The sequence below is a fragment of the Anastrepha obliqua genome, chromosome 4, assembly GCF_027943255.1.
Source record: "Anastrepha obliqua isolate idAnaObli1 chromosome 4, idAnaObli1_1.0, whole genome shotgun sequence".
Lineage (NCBI taxonomy): Eukaryota > Metazoa > Arthropoda > Insecta > Diptera > Tephritidae > Anastrepha > Anastrepha obliqua.
Genome location: NC_072895.1, coordinates 1,592,498 through 1,614,793, shown reverse-complemented (window position 1 = coordinate 1,614,793; position 22,296 = coordinate 1,592,498). Strand labels below are relative to the sequence as shown.

At 35.8% G+C, this 22,296-nt stretch overlaps 1 protein-coding gene across 10 annotated transcripts in view; it reads right to left on the bottom strand.

The window, feature by feature from the left end:
* LOC129243566 (myocyte-specific enhancer factor 2) overlaps nt 1-22,296 on the bottom strand; it is a 119,048-nt gene that overhangs the window by 7,667 nt on the left and 89,085 nt on the right. For 6 of the 10 annotated variants that reach the window (XM_054880669.1, XM_054880673.1, XM_054880674.1 and 3 more), the window contains exons 4-6: nt 9,961-10,477; nt 7,832-8,035; nt 1,603-1,918 (exon numbers count right to left, since the gene is read on the bottom strand). In XM_054880669.1, coding sequence (XP_054736644.1) covers nt 1,603-1,918; nt 7,832-8,035; nt 9,961-10,014 — 574 coding nt within the window. In that variant the 5' untranslated portion in view covers nt 10,015-10,477. The remainder of the gene's footprint in view (nt 1-1,602; nt 1,919-7,831; nt 8,036-9,960; nt 10,478-22,296) is intronic. The other 4 variants (XM_054880672.1, XM_054880675.1, XM_054880679.1 and 1 more) reach the window with 1 other exon arrangement.

Here is a 22,296-nt window from a genome sequence, read left to right as displayed (position 1 = left end):
TATACATATTTTGATATTTTGTTTCTTTCCATTTTTCGGTAGAAACTCAAACTCGAACGGTACGTGCAATAAAATGAGCGAAATGAAATTTAAGAAATTCATATAGCGAAAAATGTTTGTAAAACACAAGACAAAATAAAAATGTAAAGCCAAATAAAATAAAAAGGAATTAAAAAATGCTGCAAAAAAAGTAGTGTAATAAAAAAGCAAACAATCATGCAAAAGGCGCTGCAGGTCGAGATGATATTAGCGATGAGGCGACGGGCGAATTCATTGAATTTCCTTTAAAATAATAAAACATTTGTTTGGAAATATAAACAATTTTAAGCACATAGTACAAAACGACTTATTTGGCGTAAAATACGAGTTAAGTGAAAGTGGAGAGAGTCCAGAGAACTGGGTCACAGACCAAACTAAATCTTTTTGGGAGTGAAATGGCTAGTATTAATGGGCCAAAACCAGAGTTTCGGAGCTCTGCAGCAACTTTGCAATAATATTTCACAAAATTACTACTGAGTAAAAGTTCTAAACAACAATCAGCAGCCTACTATATTTGAATACAGCAATTGCCAAGTCTAAATAAAGGGGTGGAATCATGGGCGAAAGAAATTCACCGGCAATGATTTATTGGAAACGTCTGTAAAAGCAAGTATTAAGAAGAAAAGAGAAACTGTAGAAGCATAATAGCATAAAAGAACTCGTTTTCGTGTAGCTGGACTCAGAATTACATGCACAGGAGAAGGTAAGAAAAATACGGCATTATACCGTTTGATAAGGCTTCACACTTCGACGCTCCCAGGTCACTTTCCTCAAACATATTTTCCAACTGAGACGTTTCAGCACGAAGCCTACTAAATCACATTAGTTTAAGGCGACCAATTTAAGCCACAAAACAAGACTTAATTAAGTAAAAAGTGTACCTCCTCTTAGCTAAGGCTGCATGCTTTAAGAGATAATTTGCAATTGCCGATTAATTTTTGAATAGAAAAATATACTCTTTACTCACAAAGACAAAGAGTTTTCAAATTCACGCTTCTGAGGTTACTAAGCGAATCTATGAAGTACAGCCGAGAAATTGAAAGATCGTGGACTTAAGTGCAAAGCTAAATAGTGTCATAAAATTTCAAGTATATTTGAGCTAATATTTTTAAAACTTTCACTTGCGGTGGTGCACAAAAGGGCATGAAAAAACAATGTGAGAAAAATATACTTAATTTAAAAACCTGTATTGTGAAAAATTCTAAAAGCATGAATGGCAAACGCAGCATGAAAAATAAAAATAATAAAAATAAAAAGATGCAGGAATCAAAAACAACTGAAGTTTGTATATAATATTTAAATATAACCAAAAACACAACACGCTAAACAACCAAGTAATGCAGGCAAAAAAAAAACTCATACCTATTTCGGTTTACCTACAAACTAACCAACTAAACAAGCAAACAAGCAAACACTTAAACAAACATTCAAGCGAAATAAAAAATAAAATCGAGTAAAATAAAATAAATAATGAATGAAACAACGAAACTTTCAACAAACAACTGAACGTAACGATAATTGAAAAAATGTGGTGTGTGCTCCGCGACACTACTCAGTACTAACTTATTAACGACATCCCACCTGAGTCGGTCTCTGAGCTCGACGGCCGTGGGCTGATATTTGTGTGAGACATTTGCGGACTCGCTTGCAGCATGGCATCACCGTAGGCTCCCGGCACTGGTACCGACACCGGCAGCGTGTAGTTCGTATTGCCGAGATTACGCCCGGATGCGCTTGCACCGGCCATTTGAGTCCGTTGAATCATTAGCTGAAAATCTTCGTCGATTTTATTGTATTTGGCTTCGGTGCGGGGCGTGAGTGTGAAATCGGCCTCCTGTTCGGGTGAATCCGGTGACATGACGCCATTTTTATTCTCCTTCTGTAAGCGGAAAAGTGTTTAAAGATAATTAAAAAAAAACGATATTACAATAAATAAACTTCAATTAATAGTGTAAAAATTCTAAATACAAAACTTTCCACACTTTACATTTTTCTAATTTTAATGTGCAAGTTATAAACAGGTGATTGGAAATACTTATATATTGTGACTGAAAGAATAACCAAAACTGTGGGCTTGCGGACCCATGTTCACATGACTTTTTTGTTTCTTTTTAACTACACCATATTAATATTACATATAGTTATATATCCGCATATACATATAATTGGCGCTTGCACCCTTTATTTCGCATTTGACCGAGCGCCTGGTCTAATTTGTGGCATGCGTTTTGATGTTTTTCAAAATGCCTCCCCCAATTTTTTCTCAGGAGCTTTTTCAAAGCAGAAATACACTCGAAGGTTTTTCATTGCCTGTCGTGGAGCTACCCCGTTCAGAAAAACTTTTTTGTTGTTTTGGTGTTTCATGGCGTACCTTTTTAAATATTTAACATTCCTTTTCTAACAACAAAAAATTTCTCGCTTATAAACACCTCGGTTATACTCATTTCCCTCTTAGAAGCACTAGAAAAACTGTAAAAAAATATCACCTACTCAAATATACATAAAAAGTCACGATATAAGCATCCCCCTTTTAATCGAAAATTTGAAAACATGTCCAGTTAGTGCTAATAAGCGGGAGTTTCATGGAAGCACTTCTCGCTTATAAGCATCGGTTCTCGTGCATTTTAGACGGTGGCCTTGCCTCCAAGTGCAACAAAACAAATACTAAACATCATGGAAAAGGGTGTTGGGTCCTAGGGACGCACTCTACAAGCACCAAACATCACTTAAAATATATAAAATGTGTTTAGAATTATAGAATTACTTACGCTATAGAAGTACTGAATTCAAATATTTCTAGTACCATGGCTTGCCGTATTCAATGATTTCAGTGACACTTGATTTTATATTATAAATATATACTTGGCGCGGACACCGTTTCTGGGTGTTTGGCCGAGCTCCTCCTCCTATTTGTGGTGTGTGTCTTGATGTTGTTCCACAAATGGAGGGAATATTTTTATGAGGAGCTTTTTCATGGCAGAAATACACTCGGAAATTTGCCATTGCCTGCCGAGGGGCGACCGCTATTAGAAAAATGTTTTTCTTAATTTTGGTGTTTTCACCGAGAATCGAACCTAAGTTCTCTCTGTGAATTCCGAATGGTAGACACGCACCAACCCATTCGGTTACGGTGCCCGCCGAATTATGATTTTATATTAATATTTTTTTAAGTGAAGGCCTTGTAAAAAAATGAAAGTTTCTTTCTCTTTCTCTCCTCCTCTTGTTCATTATGTTGCCCACATAAATTGCTACGTAACTCGCATATGATATTATTTATTCCAAGCGTTTAGCTGAGCGTCGACGAGTGCAAATGTCAAAACGCCTTAATGTAAGGGTGATGAATGTAAAATTATTCAAATTTGCTAAGAATTAACATTATAAAAAGACGAGTAACAACACAAAGGATAGCAATAACAAATAGCAAAAACATAAAACGGCTGATATCTGAAGTTGCTTGGGAACTGAATTGTAGATAGTCAGCAAAAAAGAGGGGATACTGAAAGGTGCAAGGGATTTGTGCACATCCAAAAACAAATGGGCAAAGTTTGTCGCTGTGTCATCAAGGTGTCAAAACGCTGATAAGTCAATGAGCAATAGACTCAAGTGTCGGGCAAAAAACAAAGATGATAAGGTAAATGCTAGGCGGTAATTTGAGTGCCGGTTGTACCAACAGAAAAAGCAACAATGCTAGCAGTAACTACGCTCTCATCCATATACAGTGGAGTCTGGGTATAAGGAACCCCCGGTATAATGAACACCTCGATATAGTGAACACCTAGAAATTTACATTAAGTACTCTAAATAGTGAACTATCGACAACTCGAAATAATGAACAAAGCTTTAAACGCAACGGCAAGCATAAACTGTTAAAAAAAAAACTTAAACAGAAATAAAGTCGGGTATTCCCCGAAATTGCTCATTTTATGTTTTTTACTGGAAAAGCTGCTGCTATGTATTTGGTGCCAGTCTTTATTTATCTCTTGTCGGGTGCAAAACGCTTCTGAGTGAATGTGTAATGTTTTATGTGTTTTTAAAAGTGTTTATGTGCTAATAAATTAAGTGTTATCATGCCTGTGAGGAAATTCCTTCCATTAAAGCAAAAACTTGATATTGCTCAAAAACTCGAGAAAGGTGCTAGTGTTTCATCCATAGCAAAAATTTGTGGTGTGGCCAAATCAACAGTTTCGGGAATAAAAAAAAATGCTCGTAGTATTATATCCCACCAGGCAGTCAGAGCATCTAAGCGGAAGACTCTTAGAAAAGGCGAGTATCCCCGCATGGAGAAGATGTTATACAAGTGGTTTATAGCTCAACGAAACAAAAATTGTCCAGTTACTGGGGAAATGCTTAAGAAAAAAGCAATGAAGCTGCACGCTGACTTAAAGGAAAAAGAAGGTAGCTTTCATGCCAGCCCCGGTTGGTTATCTGGATTTAAAACTCGCTTTGGAATCCGACTTTTAAAAGTGTGTGGCGAGAAACTTTCATCGGATATCCAGGCAACTGATCCCTTTAAGCAAAAACTCAGAAACATTATTTACGAATTGAAGCTTTGCGAGGACCAAGTATATAACGCAGACGAGACCGGCTTGTTTTGGAAAATGCTTCCTGATAGAACGTATGTCAGCCAAACAGAAAAAACAGCTCCGGGGAGAAAAGCAGAAAAGGCCAGAATTACTTTTCTTGCATGTACAAATGCAACTGGTCAGCATAAAGTCAAACCGTTAATAATTGGGCATGCCAAGAAGCCGCGCTCCTTTAAGGCTTATGACATCCCGGTAGACTATCGGAACTCTAAGAATGCATGGATGACCGCCAACATTTTCAGAGAATGATTTCACCATTGCTTCGTCCCTCAGGTACATACATTTATAATGCAACTCTTGACATTTTTGCAGAGTATTTATTCGTTTTTAATTTATATTAGGTTCAAAAGTATTTACTACAGAAAGGATTACCAGCCAAAGCTATTCTTTTGCTTGATAACGCCCCTTGCCATCCACCAGAAGATGAACTTAAAACTGCTGATGGATCCATATTCGTGATTTATATGCCTCCAAATGTAACGCCTTTAATTCAGCCTATGGATCAAAATGTGATTCGCTTAACTAAGTTGTATTACAAAAAGCATCTCCTGCTTTTAGCTGTAGGAAAGGATGACATCACACAATTTCTTAAACATTTAACTTTAAAGGAAGCTGTATCATTTTTAATGCTTGCTCTGAATCAGCTGCAGGCAAATGTAATAGTAAAATGTTGGAAGCCTTTATTAGAATGCTTAAATACTACAGAAGCAAATGAAAGCGAGGATGAAGACGATGATATTCCATTGAGCTTACTTCGTGAAAAAATATTGCAGGAAAAATGTGAAGAAGTTCATGATATACAGGGTCTGCTGCAAATTGTATTACCGGAGGTAATTTTATTCACCCTCTTGACAAGCACCTGTTAATTAAGTTTGTATGTGAACATTATTTGTTTTACGAAACCTACACTGAACAAGATATTGAGAAGTGGAATTCAATCCAAGTTGACGAAGAAATTGATTTAGATAATTATGCCATGGATACTGAAGAATCTGGTAGTGACAGCCAAGGCGAAGGACAGATCGGAAATTCAATAAAAGCTACTGAAGCCATTAAAAGCTTCGATATAGCTATCGCATGGGCTGAAGCTAACACCACTGACTATGCTGGCATACTAGTACTGAAAAGTCTACGCGAAAAAGCGGTCCAAAAGTCAATTTCCGAACACAAACAGCAAACATCTATTCGTAAATTCTTTCAATAATATGTATGTATTTTTCCAAATATTACTTTATACAAATAATCTGTTTTGTTTATATAAAAAACCTGAATTTAAAGCTAATAAACCAAGTTAAAACAAAAAAAAATGTCAACCTTAATATAGTGAACAACCTGGATACTGTGAACAGGCCTTGGAGAAATTAGTTCACTATATCCAGACTCCACTGTATTTGGCTGACAAGAAGCTTACAGCTATTGCATGGCGGCAACTGCACCATTTACAATATATTGATTGACATAGCGCGCTTACAGAGGTGCCCAATGACATGAAGAACCGGGATTATTTCCTATGGGAATGAGAAAATGTATGCGTATGTACGTTCATGAATTTTAGCCTACCTTCAGGCTCTGCACTTACGAGTACCGACTGCATACTTTCTCTGTTGGTATATTCCATTGAAGCAACAGCGGGATTATGTTTTCTAAGGCATCTATCGTATGTGGCATAACATTGGCAAGTAAAGCCAGTTGTAAGAGGCGTTACGAATGGAAAAGAAGAAACTATAGTACAGCAGCGGTTGTTTACATTGCCGTCTCTTGAGTATTTTATATGGAAGTATTATCAGTATTAAGGAATGAGTTATTCTCAGCATACTAGCATTGGAATTATGTTTTACTTGCTGAGAAAACTGATATTATATTTTGGAGCAGACACAAATCGTAAAATAATTTCTTCTATGTTTTCTTTTTGCACAAAATATGAAGTTAGCCGTGAACATTTTCATGTGATAATCAATTAAATCAACGTATCAACGATTGTAGTGCTAACAAAAATCGATACAGTGCGTGAATTGTGATTCCGAAATTGTCTTGCACCTTTTTACCGTGTGGCATGCTTGAGCATTAGTTCTACTTGCACACATTTGACATGCCATGAACATTTGGCCGTTAGAAAAATATGCTCGCATTGCATACCGCATTACTCGAGAATGGGCCAAAAAAGCCTCGATTGGTGCAAAGAAAAATTGAAAAAATTCTATACGCTTACAATTTAGATGAGAAAACAGAGCATATGAACCCGAAACTAGGCAACAATCAAGTGTATGGGTGTTCAAGATTTTCATTCACGGAACACAAATAGTTGCCTGTTTTTTCCGAATATTTGGACATGCCGCCACCGTGCCATTAGAGCGGTAAATGTTGCTTATCTAATACGAGTATTTAGAAATTTTGAATGATATACCGCCACGAAATAGAGCAAATCGAGATTTCACGCCTTTTCAATATGCAAGATGGAGTTGGAAGCCGTACTAGAATAGTTATAATTTTATTTTCTATAATTTTATTTTCCATGAATTTCAACTTCTAAAAGAATACACTGAAGAAGTGAGGTGGCCTAGAAAGACCGAGAAACCAGGGATTCAGAAACCTACTTAAAACAAACCAAAACTTGGTTTTCATGTTTTTAAGCAATCTCAAAATTTTACTGATTTAGCACAACTGGCAATGAGCGGACCATTTTTTTTTTACTAATACAGATACGAAATCATAAAATGATCTTTAGTATGCACTAATTATGACGTTAGAGGTAAAATACCACAGAAATGGTCTTCGTGAAATTCTATATAAAATTCTTTAAATCATTAACAATAAAATTCCTCTTAGAAATCGATTAATAAAAAACTTTTCGCACAAAATATCAAAAATTGCATAAGCAACTGTTGGAATTTTTTATTCACTGTAAAAAAATTCTGGATTATTACTTTGTTCTATAGAACTGATTTCCTTTAGATATTCTTTTAGGATTATATGCTCGTTTTTCTGCTAAAAATGCTCCTGAATGTCCTTTGCCTTGCGGAAGCGGGCTTAAGGTTAGTCCATTTGGTTCTCAGTTGAAATTTACTCGTACAAATATTCTTCAAACAAAAAAAACCTATGCACCAGTCTATAAAGACAAATGCTAATAAAAATGTGTACTAGTGGAAAATTTATATTCCCAAAGTCAATTGACTGTGTAGGTGTGTCTGTATGTATGGATTTGTACTTACCTCAATTATATTCTTATTCGTAAGTGACTCATGTGGCTCATTGTATTCGGTGTATTTGAGCAGGACTTTGTCCATATCAGTGCTAGCGTATTGATATAATTTGTTACTTGATGAGAAAATGATAAGGGCGATTTCACAATCACACAGAACCGACAGCTCGTAGGCTTTCTTCATAACGCCAAATTTGCGTTTGTTAAAAGTAACCTGTGAAAAAAGAGGATTCATTAAAATAGAAGAATATATTTTCATATATTATTACACTGTCATAGTATCAATTGAATAAGTTAAATAAATAAACAACCAAAATTAAAGTAGATGGCACCAAAATTTTATATACGAAAATTATTTCTATAGAAATATTGAATGCAACTTGTGAGTGGAGGAAGTACTTTACGCGCAGTTTCCTCTGGGGTTTTCCTTCCCTTTCCTCATTTATTTTCCTTCCTAGCTAATCTACGTATGAATATAGACGATGCTTTGTATCCTTGAATATGTGCATATGTTGCTACAATGTAATGCCTTCGACAACTTGTGCCCTAACTACACATACACAAATACAATGTTTGAGCTCACTCGTGAGGCAATGCCGACCGTCAAGTAGTCCAGCCTTGATTTCCAATTAATCGATTTTCATGTGGCACTCTGAGTGCGTGGCAGGGATAGAAGATGCAGACGCTGGATACAAAGCCCAGACAGACAATGGGACAATACATGCAAGAATACACATGCATAAAAACAATAGCACACACACACGTGAGTATGCCTGCAAGCACCACAAGGCTCGCTGTCCAAAAGTCGTATAGTCCGTTGTGGTAGCCACTAAATATGAAACACATGGGGGATGGTTGGCACCTCTAACTAGTTTGGTTTTCAGTATCGCCTTCAATTTATTGCAATGCAAGTGCAAGGTAAACCATTAACCGGGTTTCGCTAGAGAGGATATTCAATTACAAGCCGGGCGTGCAGCTACCATTGGGCGCGGTGGATGGCGCATTATGTGAGCATGTGAGACGTTTTTAAACTGAGTACTATAGGATAAGTATTCATATTTATTGCCTGAGGTGTCCTTTTAATAAGGATATTGTGTTTGAATATCAAGTTATAAGTTTGCGTTTTAAGCAGAATATGTGTCCAAATTTAATGTGTATCGAAGTCAAAGTTTAACCGTTGAACTGATTGACTTAGTTTTTTATCATTCAGATACATGAAAGTAGTACCAGTTACATTTTTATTAGGCAGGCAATGGCAAGCCTCCGAGTATATTTCTGCCATGAAAAAGCTCCTCATAAAAATATCTTCCGTTCGGAGTCAGCTTAAAACTGTAGGTCCCTCCATTTGTGGAACAACGTCAAGACGCACACCACAAATAGGAGGAGGAGCTCGGCCAAAGACCCAAAAAGGGTGTACGCGCCAAATATATATATATATATATTATATATATATATATATATATTATATATATATATATCCATAAATCGATAGCAAATTAAATTTTAGGAAACTACCTGGAAGCTAAAGTCGTTAGCTACCTGTATAATAAAAATATGCTAAATTCACGTCCACAGTCGAAAAAGCTCTGGCTAGACCGGGGTGCCCAACGGAGGGTTAACAATTTTTTTTATTAATTTACATTATATTTAGGAGGGTGCGCGGGGTATGTGGGGTATGTGGGAAACTGCTATAACCTAACCCAACCTAGTAGAAGAATCATAGTGTAGCAATCGACCGCACATACAACTCGTTTGCGATTAAGTTGCTATCCATTACTCTTTATTGGAAGCTGGTTAAATTTAGAAAAGTCTGAACTGATTCGAAAGTTTTTCCAAAAATCTCATTGTTTTGGTTCCGTTGATGGAATTAAAAAAAAAACTGTTGTATAGACCTTTTAAGTTTGAACTCTTCTATTTTATCTGTGGTGATTTTTGGAAAAAAGTATAAAAATAATAATTTTGTTTATAAAAAACAAAAACCCTTTGTTTGGAGTTATTTTTGGCTCGTATTTTTGTTGGCTTTGGGAATTTAATTTTTCATACTATAAATTTTTGTTAAGCAAAAATTAAACAAATAAAATAAAAAGTAAAAATCTTTTAATTTTAAAAATTCATTTCATATTTTTCTATTTTACTCACCTGTCGGTTGCGCTCATCTGTGATGCGTGATATTTGTATTTTTTTCCTACCCATTTTGTACTATTACCACCTTTATGCCTGGTGAATAAATCCCGTTCACTTCGTACAAAAATATCCAAGTGCAACAATCAAGTCTGCACGGCTTACTTTAAAATTTTTTTATAAATATATCTCTTCCTCTTTTTTTTCGTGGTTTTATTTGATCTTGCCTTTTTAGAGTGCTGCTATTGGCACTATACTAGGGATTGGTATGTGGATTGCCACGCACTATTTTTATGGTTTTTGATTTTTGTTTTGTTTTCAGTTTATTTATAAAACGTTATTAAAAGCTTCATGACTTTCAAGGGAAAACCAAGCAATGCCACTCAAAGGCAGATTCAGCTTTTGCTGATGGACGGTTATGCAGTTTTTGTTGTTATTTTATTTCAAATTGTAGGTTTCAGTTGTTGTAATTGAGTGTGAATTCAACAATTGCACAATTTATGTTCAAACAGGTAGCGCAGTTGTATAAAATATCCTGCAAAGAAAAGAGAAGAAAGTGGAATTAAATAAATTTAAGATTTACGATATTAAATTTTACGATATACAGAATTTTATTCTAAGCTAAATCTACTGAAGTTTTGCTTTCATAGAAAAATTGCATTTCTTTGCATTGTGTCATCAAGCCACTCCTTCTTTCATCGATCAAAGCGAAAGTGATTTGTAGGCTGATGGGGAAGAGAGCAGTAGATGTGGAAATGTGAATTAGGACAAATTAAATCAATGGAAAACTCACTGAGTACATCGCTGACCCAATTTTAAAGGGTTGCATTTGTGGCAGGAGTGGCAATATAGGAATATACATACATACATTCTATACATATGAAAGTTGGCAAAGGAATGTTTATCCGAGTGAATTTAATGTAAATTGTAAGACAATCTTAGAGAAAAAATAAAAATAAAAAGGGATTGATTCTCCGTTGCAGTGCCTTTAGTATTAACAGTTTTTCTTGTAAATTTTATAGGTTTTCGTTTATTTTCGCTTCCACTTATAATACCTCATAGCCTGGCTGAGAGCATACAAATTTATTTCATCAGGCGTTTATTCAAGCAAAATATTGATAGTAAGAGAAATGGTAATTAAATGACGAGAATGCCGCAAAAGCCACCTTTTTTTACTCCATGCATTTTTATATTTTATCAACTTCAATACATAGCCCCCCATCTATACCTGCGACAGAACTGGATCTCTTATTTGGTCAGCTCTTTCAAAACGCGTGCAGCTTTCTCCTACACAGCTTCTTTTTTCCTCTAAAGCAGATTTTACCTTAACTACCGAAGCCGTACGGGACAAGATCTTACAAACACGACGAATGGTCTAGCACTGGGAGGCTGAACTTGGCTAGATACTTCATCGATTGAGAAGATGCTTTGTCTTCCTTTATTGCGCGTTTAACATTTTTCAGTTTAAAAAAATAGCTATGTTTAAGTTAATTTGTTTCCAGAAGCGAGAGGCGATCGCTCGCGGTTGGTGCATGCATTCTTTTCCACAGCAGCATAAGTTTCGTTATTTGCAAGTCACACCTCTTATTTAGAAGAGAGTCTAACATCGGTAGATAATTTTGCAGAAAATATAAATTATAAGGTATATGGAGTAAACCCTCGACGTCTTTGGTTGCAGTTTGTGGATGCAAAACGAAGCATTGAAATATTGAAGCTCATAGACATGATTGCCTCACGCCAAGTACTGCAAAATCTTCTCATAAAAAACCATATGCCATTTTCAGGTGTAAAAAAACTCGCACTCTTTTCCACGTGCAAACATACACAGCGCCCATCGTCAAGCACCTGTTAATTGCTGCAAACTAGAATTTTATACCCCAGCAAAGGAGGAACGAAAATAATATTTAAATTTCCTATTAGCATATTTCTGTACAGATATTCGTTCGCGGCTTTATGAATCTGCCTGAATAACCATAACAACATCAGCGGCAAGTAACCACGCAACTCGCCCATTATTAACAATTGTGAGCTGACAGCAACACGCAACACTAAATAAAAGCAAATAGTAAACACAGGCATTTAGAGTGTAAACTGTGCATGTAGTTTCGCGCTGCTGTGGACGCGTTTGTGTGTTGTCGTAAAGCTGTTCTCTCAGGTAGCAAAGTCTTTCACTTAAAATGTAGCGAGCATAAGCACCTCCGCTTCGACTACTTTTATAATCGTATTGCTCAAACATATCGCTATAATTCAAGCCGAACGCAGTGCGTCACTCAATATAAAAACAAACAAAAGTCCCAAGAGCAGCACAAGTACACAAACACAATGGTGGTAAGAGGGTTAAGATGACGCGTCAGAGGAAGCAAGTTTATGTGTTGCTGTTAAGTCGCTGTAGGACACAAGCAAAACAAAAAAACAAAACCGTTAAAGAAAACTTAAAAACAAGCGGCGTATTGCGTAGATTGTTGGTTCATCGGCTACGGGGATGTTGTTACCTTTTGATGTGGAATGGACGTGGAAAGAAAGAAAATGCGCGAATAATGGAAAGGAAATGAGAAAATCCAGAGAAGTGTATGTAGTTGTAATGAACAAAAAAAGAAATAATGGGCTCTGCCGTTGCCTTAGGTCGTTCTCAGTTAAGCCTCACCGCTCCTTAATATTGCTCATACGCCGCGTACGCCTCCTGGATATGGTTAAACGTGGCTGCCAACACAGTGGCCCATACTTAAGTGTAAAATGCGCTAAAAAGACCAAGAGTACATTGTTCGCGAAAGTGCTAGGCAAACTCTGAGTTATAACGAAAGGCAGTAGACGCTGAAGAAGACAAAAAATGAGAGAAAAGTCTTATGGTAATACAGTTTAAAGGTATTTGTAAGTGCTGTGCCATAATTTCCGCATAACAGTGACTGAATGTGTACACATATGTGTAAATATATTTGAACATGGATGCACGTGTATGGTAGTTTTGCTTGCTTTATGGCTGGGGAGAAACACTGCGGACAAGGTCAGCGAGAACAGTGCGCGATAAGTGGCAGTTAATTAGTGAAATTTTAAAGCTTTGGGGAAATAATTCTGAAGTTTATTAAACTGAACTTAAGAAAATTTGTACATGATAAGCATGTAATAAAAAAATATGAAAAGTGTAGATCAGATATTCTCTTATGTTCAATATTTGCCTATTTGTATATTGGTAATGGAAATGGTTGTACGTGCTAGGATAAGGCTTGTATGCATTGCGACCGGATTGTTCCATTATGCGTCCCTACGTGCTTAATTTTAATTATTTAATATTGTGAGGAATCGAACCAGCTCCTTAGGAGGCATTATTTGTGCATCTTCATCCTCTAGTAGGTACGAGCCCAGGATTCTGTGCCTCCTTTCATTTCAAAAAGTTAAATGAATAAATGGTATGACCGAGTTTTTTTGCTTTTAAACAATGAATTAAATGTGGCACATTTTTAGCAAGCAGCACCGAACCATCTAAGATTTACTCGTAAATAGGTCGCTCCTTTGCATCACTTTGGGATGGACTCAAGCCTACGGTTCACGTTGACATACTAGCTACGTCTCGTCAGCTTGGATGGAAAAAGTGATACGAAATAAGGCCAGCCGCAGATAGGTATTTGCCTAGAATCGTTTATGACCATTAATGCTATAAAATCCATATTCCCCATTGATAAAAGTATAGACCAAGAATGTATGCGGCCTGAAAAACGCACTAATCAGTTACTTCTTTGGGTAGTAATGAGATGTACCAAGTAATTTTAAATACTTTCCGTTATATCTGCGAGCGTATGTTGCCTTAACCATTTGACAATGCATAGCTACGTCTTCAACTCTCAATTTCATATTCATTTAATGCTCACTTCCTCTTTCAGGAAAGTGCAATGTTTTTTAAACCCTATCGAAGGATGGGCACACATTTTAAAATTCTATCTTGCAGCTTCTAGATGCACGATTCGTGTAACTGACGAGTTAACTTCTACAAAATATTAAATTGCATACCTTCGCTTTGTGGAAACGGAGAACTGAATAAAAACTCACTAGTATTGAAGAGGTGTAAGTATGTGTGTAAGTTTGTGTACGCATGTGTTGCATGTATGTACGCATGCATATCTCTCTGTTTGCTTAAGGTAAGTAGACTTAACTGTATTAAGCTACAAAAAACCAGCGATTACTGCTGTTTACAAAAATTGTCCCCGTCAGTGGCGTCGACACGTTTCAATTGTAACGACCACTGTCACTGCCATTGTCATTGCCACCACCACCTCCACTGCCACGGACATTGCGACTGTCATGGCTTTTGTCATTATCTCTTCCGTTGTTCCGTTCCCGTTAAATTGTGGGCTCTTAAACCTAAAAGGCGAAAATGCTCAGAGTGTAAATATAAAGCAAACGCAGAGCGAAACTAAAACATAAAAAATAAAAAGCAAACTGAAAATGAAAAGCCCTAAGCCCTACACAGGTCAGTTATCCGCCACATAACAAATTTCATGTATGTACTCACCTACATACTTATGTCTGCTGTACACTCGGAATTAACAGTTGAAGGTATGTTCATTTGTGTGCTTCCTGAATGGGTTACCAACTATTAAATGCACTTTAATTACATACAACTACAAGTGTAATTACAATTCAACATTTTCGGCAACACAAGTAGACGCATAAAAAGGGGGTGAGTGCTACACGTGCCGTACCAAATATAAATATTCATACACTCAAGCATAGATATATATATGTACGCATACACACATACATATAAATTAAGAACTGAAGTAGTCAGTGAACCTTTTACAGATAATGTATCTACCATTGAAGCTTTTGCTTTCGGAACTTTATCTTATGGCATTCCACAGAAATACTTAACAACTTGCTCCTAGTTTTATTGAAATAAATAAATAAATCTTTTAACTTGGACAATGAATGAAAATAAATGCAAATACTTTCTTTAAATCTTTTGGTTTACTTCTTTCAAGGCAGAAAAATTCAAGTCGGCATGTGCTATTTCATTAAAAGTCCATAGACACATTTGTGCCTTGCACATACATACATACATATATCAGTATGTTAATCGGCACTAAGAAGTCATAATGGACTTCTCTGTGGCGCAAGGAGGTGTTGTCAAGAAAAAAGGCAATTCATGTTTGAGTGAGCGCAGGTGAAGGTTTTCCGAAAGGGGCAGGTGAACAAATGCCAAAGCAGGGGAGAAGTCAAGTAACGCCAGCTTCAAGGTGAAGGTTAGTTGGTCGTGGTTTTCCTTTCGTTTTCATGTTTCGCGCTACAGGGTGTGGTGGTGGTTCATTTTGACGGTGACGAATAGCGAACACGCGGCATGTACGGCTTTGTTGACAAGGACAGGAAAAACCCTGGGTTAAGGGAATTTACCGTGCGCAATCGAGCGCAAGTGAATGGCCGAATAGACGTTTGGAGGTTAACGACTAAGCAAACAGTTATGAAGTTGCGCGCGAGTTAAATAGAGTACGAAAAGCGAGAACTGAGGAAAGCGAGTGCTGAGACTTATTCTGAGAAAATAGGGGGTGAGCATTTGAATATATAATAAAATAAATAATAAATAAAAAAATAATAATTTCAGTGAGAGTGGCTAGCAGTATAACGAGAAAGCGAAATTCGACCACTATTCAATTTTGTGCTACACTTTATGGTATTTAAGGTAATTTAATTTTAATTAAAACATTATATGCTTTTTATAAAACTTTAACTATTATTTTTTGATTCACAATTTTTATTGATAACAAAATTTATTGTCATAGGCGTTACGATGAACAGTAAGCTAGAGCTCAGCGCAAGATTAGAGCTCAGACAAGACTGAGGAGTTCACATACTTTAATGTTGCCAAAGCACCCTTTACCTCAGCCATTGAACAGATCAGTATGAATCCTGTTGGTTATACCAAAACAAAAAAAAAGTAATATTATAAGCAAGTGGCAAGTTCTCCTCTTTCGTGGGGAATAGTATAACAAAAATGAATTGTAAAACACGTTCACCTTTTTTTTTTCATACAACCATTTTGAACGCTTGAATCTGTAACGATATTTCATCAGCTAAATACATTTTTCTAATTTTTGAAGAGAATTCGGCAAGGTGTGGGTTTTGTGGTCGTTTTACATTTCTGATGAAAGTAGCGAACTCCACAATCAATAATTTAACAAAGGTGTTAAATGCACTACGATAGATCGGGTTTAGTTCAAGTTATTACATCGAAAAGGTTTAATGAATTCGTCAGAAAATCCTTCTGTCTAAGCTCCAACTAACAAATTTTGCTTATACTTCAGAGTCAGCGAAAGTTGTTTGGTGCTTTATTCTCGATTGAGAAACTAAATGAAAATTTTTGTAGTCCAATTTTCCTTCATTGAAGATTAATTTCAATATACCATGCAAACTTTTAGAGAATTTTTTAAGAAATTACTCAACTACGCATTCCTCATAACACCTAATAAAACTGAGACAAAAAACAAATTTTGAGAAATTTAATAGCCAGGACTACTGTATACGAGTATATTATATTATATAAAGCCATGTTCATGCGCACGACAGGGGTATATTTTCCACCTTCTATAATGAATATATCTGCTTAGCATTAGATTTACGGATTTAAATGGATTCTTGATTTTATGCTTAAAAAACTCTGAGCATACAAATATTATTTTAAAAATTACATATTGCCTTTTAATTGATAAGGCAGTGAATATATATAATATTTCTACACATTTTCTCTGGAACACTTTTTTGTTTCTATGGGTTGTATACTTGTTTTTACCAAAATCCGTCAACTCGATAGGTACAAAGCATCTAGAAATAATGAGAAGGAAATAATAGTAAATAAGAAAAAACAACACGAAGCAAATAACGGCTGTTTTGCAGTATGTACATGAGCAAACAAGTTTAAAATAAACAAGTTTTGAAACAAAACAACTTCAATCCATTATCTCTTGTACGAAATCCAAATGCGTGCAAATCTTGACAAACTGGGTTTTGCATGTATGTGGAAGGGGCAGTACATCCTAGATAGAGTATTTATGTAAAAAATGTATTGCAGACAACAAAAAATTAGAATCTATAACTTTTTAATAAATAATTTACAAAAAAAATTGCATATTAATGTAACCGCCAAAAAGACGGTCTTCAGTAGAAACAGGTGTAGACTCAATGCCCGCAAATCTGGTGTTAATATGCGCCAAAATAGACTACAAATATTGAAAAATATATGTTTAAAATAGACCATTCATACAATAGTATTTTTTTTTTTTGCAGAAAAAAATTTTATTCATTAAATTGGTTTGAGGAAAATTTAGAGAAAAATTTAATGAAAATCGGCGGACATCAAAATTTTCTCACATTTTTCTTTAAAAAATATTCATAAAACCTTACGGTGGCCCACATAAATGAAGTATGAGCGAAACTTTCTTAGCGCCTCAAACATTGACCATATTCGAACTTTTCCTATCGCAACCTATAAACGTACGCACTGCTTGCATTGTAAGCACAACTTTATTGTCAACAAAGCAAATTTTCTTTTGATTTTAAATGTTTCTTAATTTAAATATGTATTTAGCATCAATTTGGAAAGGCCAAGGCATTCTCGGCTGTTGTCAACAAGAATTTAATTATTTCCTCAATATATTTACACAATAAATATTTGGCAATCATGTAAATTTATAACTTTATCTAAGTCAATATGAGATAAAAACTAAAAGATAAGAGCCAGACTATGTTCATACAGATGTGCATATGTATGTATATATGCATGCGAGTGAGCGTAAGTAAAACTCCACTTTAGTGTTAGAAGTTGATAATATCACAGCTTACAGCATACTTGAATGAACCTTTGCTACAGAGGTATGCTTTGGTCTAAGAAAATGCAGACGAGTCCTACTAAAAGATTCAATAGGTTTCCAAATAATACAACTTTTAATTTCTGCCAAGTATTCTATGAAAGCTATTGCGGATTTTTTACTTCAATTACCACTCAGGCTTTAATTTTCAATTATACACTGGCAACATACTCATGTACATATATTTACATATAAATTGCACTAATAGGCAACAAATTATCAGCCATTATACGAATCTTAAAGCTAACAAATAATGAAATGAAACGAAAAAGTGATAACAATAATAACAATAAACACAGTAAAAATGAAAATGAACCACGATAAGAATTTACGTCACTCACTCAACTTCATTTATTTGACGCTATAGAGGAAGGCGCTGCAGAAGAATGAAATGTGAGAGGAAGGCTTCGCTCTCGAAATTTAATAAAATAAGAGGAGCAGCACAATGGTACACACGTGTCTGACATGGGTTCGAGGTGACATATGTACATATGTGCACACATTCGTGAACTCCAAACTCAATTGTACAAGTACGCACGTACACAGCAGTGCATACATATGTGCACATGAGTGTTTGACAACAACAAATAACACATTTATATTTATACAATGAGTGTGTGAAAAAGCGCCAACAATTGCCTGACCAACCATGTCCCTCATTCCACCTCATTCCACCTCATCAACCGAACCACTGAGTACTTTGCACAATGTAAATGCACTGTTGTTGTTGTTGGGCAATAGCGTTGCGGTATGACAAACGTTATTCCTATTACACCCACAATGCGTGTGGCATATAATACACCGCGTAATAATAGTTCAATACAAATCCACTCTTTTCCATGTATGTCTATTTGTGTGCATGTAAAAAATTATAGGTAATCGAAAATAATTTGTACAGGTAAATGCAAGTATTTTTGTATGAGGAAAGGTCTGTATGCATGTACAATATTTTAATAATAGAACTTAAAAAGCCTTTGTGTGTGTGAGGTGCTTGAAATAGTTCACCAGTTCCAATTAAAGGAACTCTTACCCCAACTAATTATTTAATGTGGGTAAAAATTTTAGTCGACTATTTTTAAGCAACTGAAGGTTATTGCCTGGTTAAATGAGCCGGCCCACTCTACCCATTTTTTTACATATGTGCTGCAGGGGACACGTAGGTAGGACTGTCTCCCTTGTACCTGACGTTGTTCCGACATATCGTTAAAAAATACTTTTCCGTTTGAATAATTGTCGTAAGAAAACTGAGCCGCGTCATGTGTTGATATGGATAATTTCTTTCTTTTTTTATTGGAAAGGTGGAGGTTAGTAGTGCGTGTTATGAGTTGAGGACACGGAAGCTTACTTGAATAAAATACAACAAAAAAAAGCATAATCCGCATTCAATGGGCTGTAATTTTTGAAAACTTTAGAGAAAAAATTACCAAATTATCAACAGTAACTACGAATACTATTCGAACCACTTCTAGGAAATTGATTTATTTAGAAATGTTGAATTTGATTTATAATTTCATAAACTCAAATAGGCAGAAAATGTTATTATATATAATAATATCTGTTAGAAGATATTTAAAGATTCTCCAAGGGATGTCGAACGGTGTAATTAAATACCCATCGACAAAATTATTTCAAGAAATACCAGCGATTGTTTTGTATTTCTGATCTCTTAATACATTAATTGGAAATCAAGTTTTAGTGAAAAGTTAACCTGCAAGTGGTGTTAGTGACAATTTGACACAATTTTCAGATTGAAAGGAGAAGATATACGCATTGTATTGAAATTAACTTGGAACTTTGGCTCAATGTTTTAATATTAATATTAAGGTTCCTTTTAGCCGGATGTCACTGTAAGTAGGATGGCTGTCGTTATGACACACTTAGACCTGTCGTAGATCCATTGTGACAGACAAGGTTGTACAATTTGTGTCATTCGTGACAAACAATAAACGAGACTTCTTTTTCTTAAGGAAATTTTAAGCACTTTTTATACGAAGTTTTAGCTTGTTCTAAGGGGCTTTCTTGAGAGGTGTGGCATAAGCCTAAAACTGCATGCTTCTGGACTACAATGCTTAGTAATTTTTGGCCAATTTGCATGGTAAATCTTAAAACCTTGGACGAAAGTAAATTAGCTTCGGCTTCATTTTGAGAGTGAATCAAAAAACTTAAAATAAAATAGTAAAAAAAAATTTTGTGTAAAAATTTTCAACTGTCTTTCGTTTATTTTACAAACGAATACTATAGTAGCCCTCACTAACATCAAACTTTCATCGCTCTAGATGACATTTCCGCGAACAAGCTGAATTTGGAGCTTTAAAGTAAGTATAGGGTTATTCAATAGGTGCGCTTCAACTTTTTTCCGATAGGGAGGGCGAACGACGCAATATTTTTTATTTTTCGCTTGTCATTTGTAAACTTCATTAGTATACATTTCATCATGGAACGCTACACACTTGAGCAACGATTGCAAATCATGCAAATTTTTTATGAAAAGAATCGTTCTGTTGCTGCTACTTTAAGAGCATTACGGCCATTTTACGGTCCATTTAACAAGCCGTCCCGTTTTGGGGTTATGTGAAGTCATTGGTCTACAGTAACAAGCCGGCGACGATTTGTGAGCTCAGAGCCAATATTGAACGCGAAATTGCTGGAATTTCGGCCGATTTATGCAAAAGAGTGGTCGAAAATTGGGTTCAACGATTGGACTTCGTGGTGGTCATGCAAATGAAATCGAATTTCATACTTAAATGTATATGTTCAAACTCGATAATAAAAAAAAATTAGTTAAAAAAGTCAAACCGTTTGTGATTATTCAAAGAAGTTCAAAAGTTGAAGCGCTCTTACTGAAAAACCCTATACTAGTGAAATTTCAGAAATAAAAGAAAATGTATAAATGGATAGCTTTTGTAAACAATGTGTGGAATTTCTTTTGTCAAAATTTCTAGAGACGCAATATAAAAGCACTTCAAAGTGTGATCCACTGTAATGAAAATGCCAATAACTAAAGGGTATCAGTCCCGCCTTTATTATCTCTTCAACAGCATCCACGGTTCTAAACTCCACTCAAACCATCAGTGTATTTTCAACACAATATAGAAAACCCCGCCACCTCCACCCGATGGGAAGAGTTTACTGTGATAGCAGAGGCAAAGAAAATGTAACATCGACTTCCTAAGTCACGAAACGCATACAAAAAATCAAGCAAACATTAGGTCGCCTATACACACGCATACATACGTATGTATGTAAATACAATAGAATTTGTAAATATTAGCGCACAGGCACATGTTGGACCACATAGCGTAGCTGGCGTTGGCAAAAAGCTACCGACGAGATGGAGAAGAGCAGGGTTTTTGCGTGGTTGGCTATACAACAACACACATACAAACATATTTTCTCATACTAATATTGATTTATACTATTAAATGTTTGCCCCTGCACGAGTGATCTAAATACCGCTAAAAATGTAGATAAAATTTTTTACCTACTTAGTGAGATGGAATAACTTTGATACACATTTGGAGGCGCAGTCCATCTATAGACAACTTTCTTCGTACGAGTATAAGCGATTTCAAGTTCAGTAAGCACCGAAAAGAGCGCAACTAGCTTGATGAGAAAAAGCGTGAGCGTAAGTGACAAGAATTTGATTAACCCTCCGATGTTCGGTGCCTTATGATGCGGTAAGTGCATCATATGGGTCTGCCCAGACCCATACAAATAATGTAAGAAATACGGTTTTAAAAATAGTTTTATTTATTCATTTGAACGGATTAGTATTAATTGCGAAGAGCAATTGGGTTTACAACTATATAGTTGCATGGAATGTTCATTAAGACATATGGGACAATTACATTTGCTGCAGTTATAACGAGTTTTACGTCGCTTTTTCGAAGAAGAAGCAGCACAATGGTAGCACGATGACCGTGTTGAAGCAACTTGAGCATATGATTGTTGCTGTGCTGCATCTGATGTCGATGGACAAGATTACGGTACCTAAAAGTAGCGAAATAATTTATTTTAAATTAGTAAATATGAATACATGAATACATCGCTTTAAATTTATTGCAGTCCAAAATTTGATCTGGCTTGAATCCTTTCAATGGATCGGTGCTTTGACGGTAATGGGCAGTGGATAACATAATTACTGGCTTTTTCGGCTTTGCCATATACGAGCACAGAGCGATATTATTATTGTGATAACAAAATAAAGTGCTGTTAACATCACGCTTCGGGTTAAGCAATTCATGCGGAATGAAGGTCTTATTTTTTCTTACGGTACCGACGAAAGCCACTCTACGATCCATCAACATTTCTGCCAAGTTGTATGTTGAAAAAAATTGTCAGCATAAACAGTGCTACCGCTGTCCATATAATTTTCCATAAATTTCATGACGACCCGTTCACCTTGATTCGTTTCTCGCTGGCCACCTGGTGGTTTTCCGGTATAAATTATACCTTTCAAAGGGTAGTTTGACACAGAGTCACAAATCCACCACACTTTCATGCT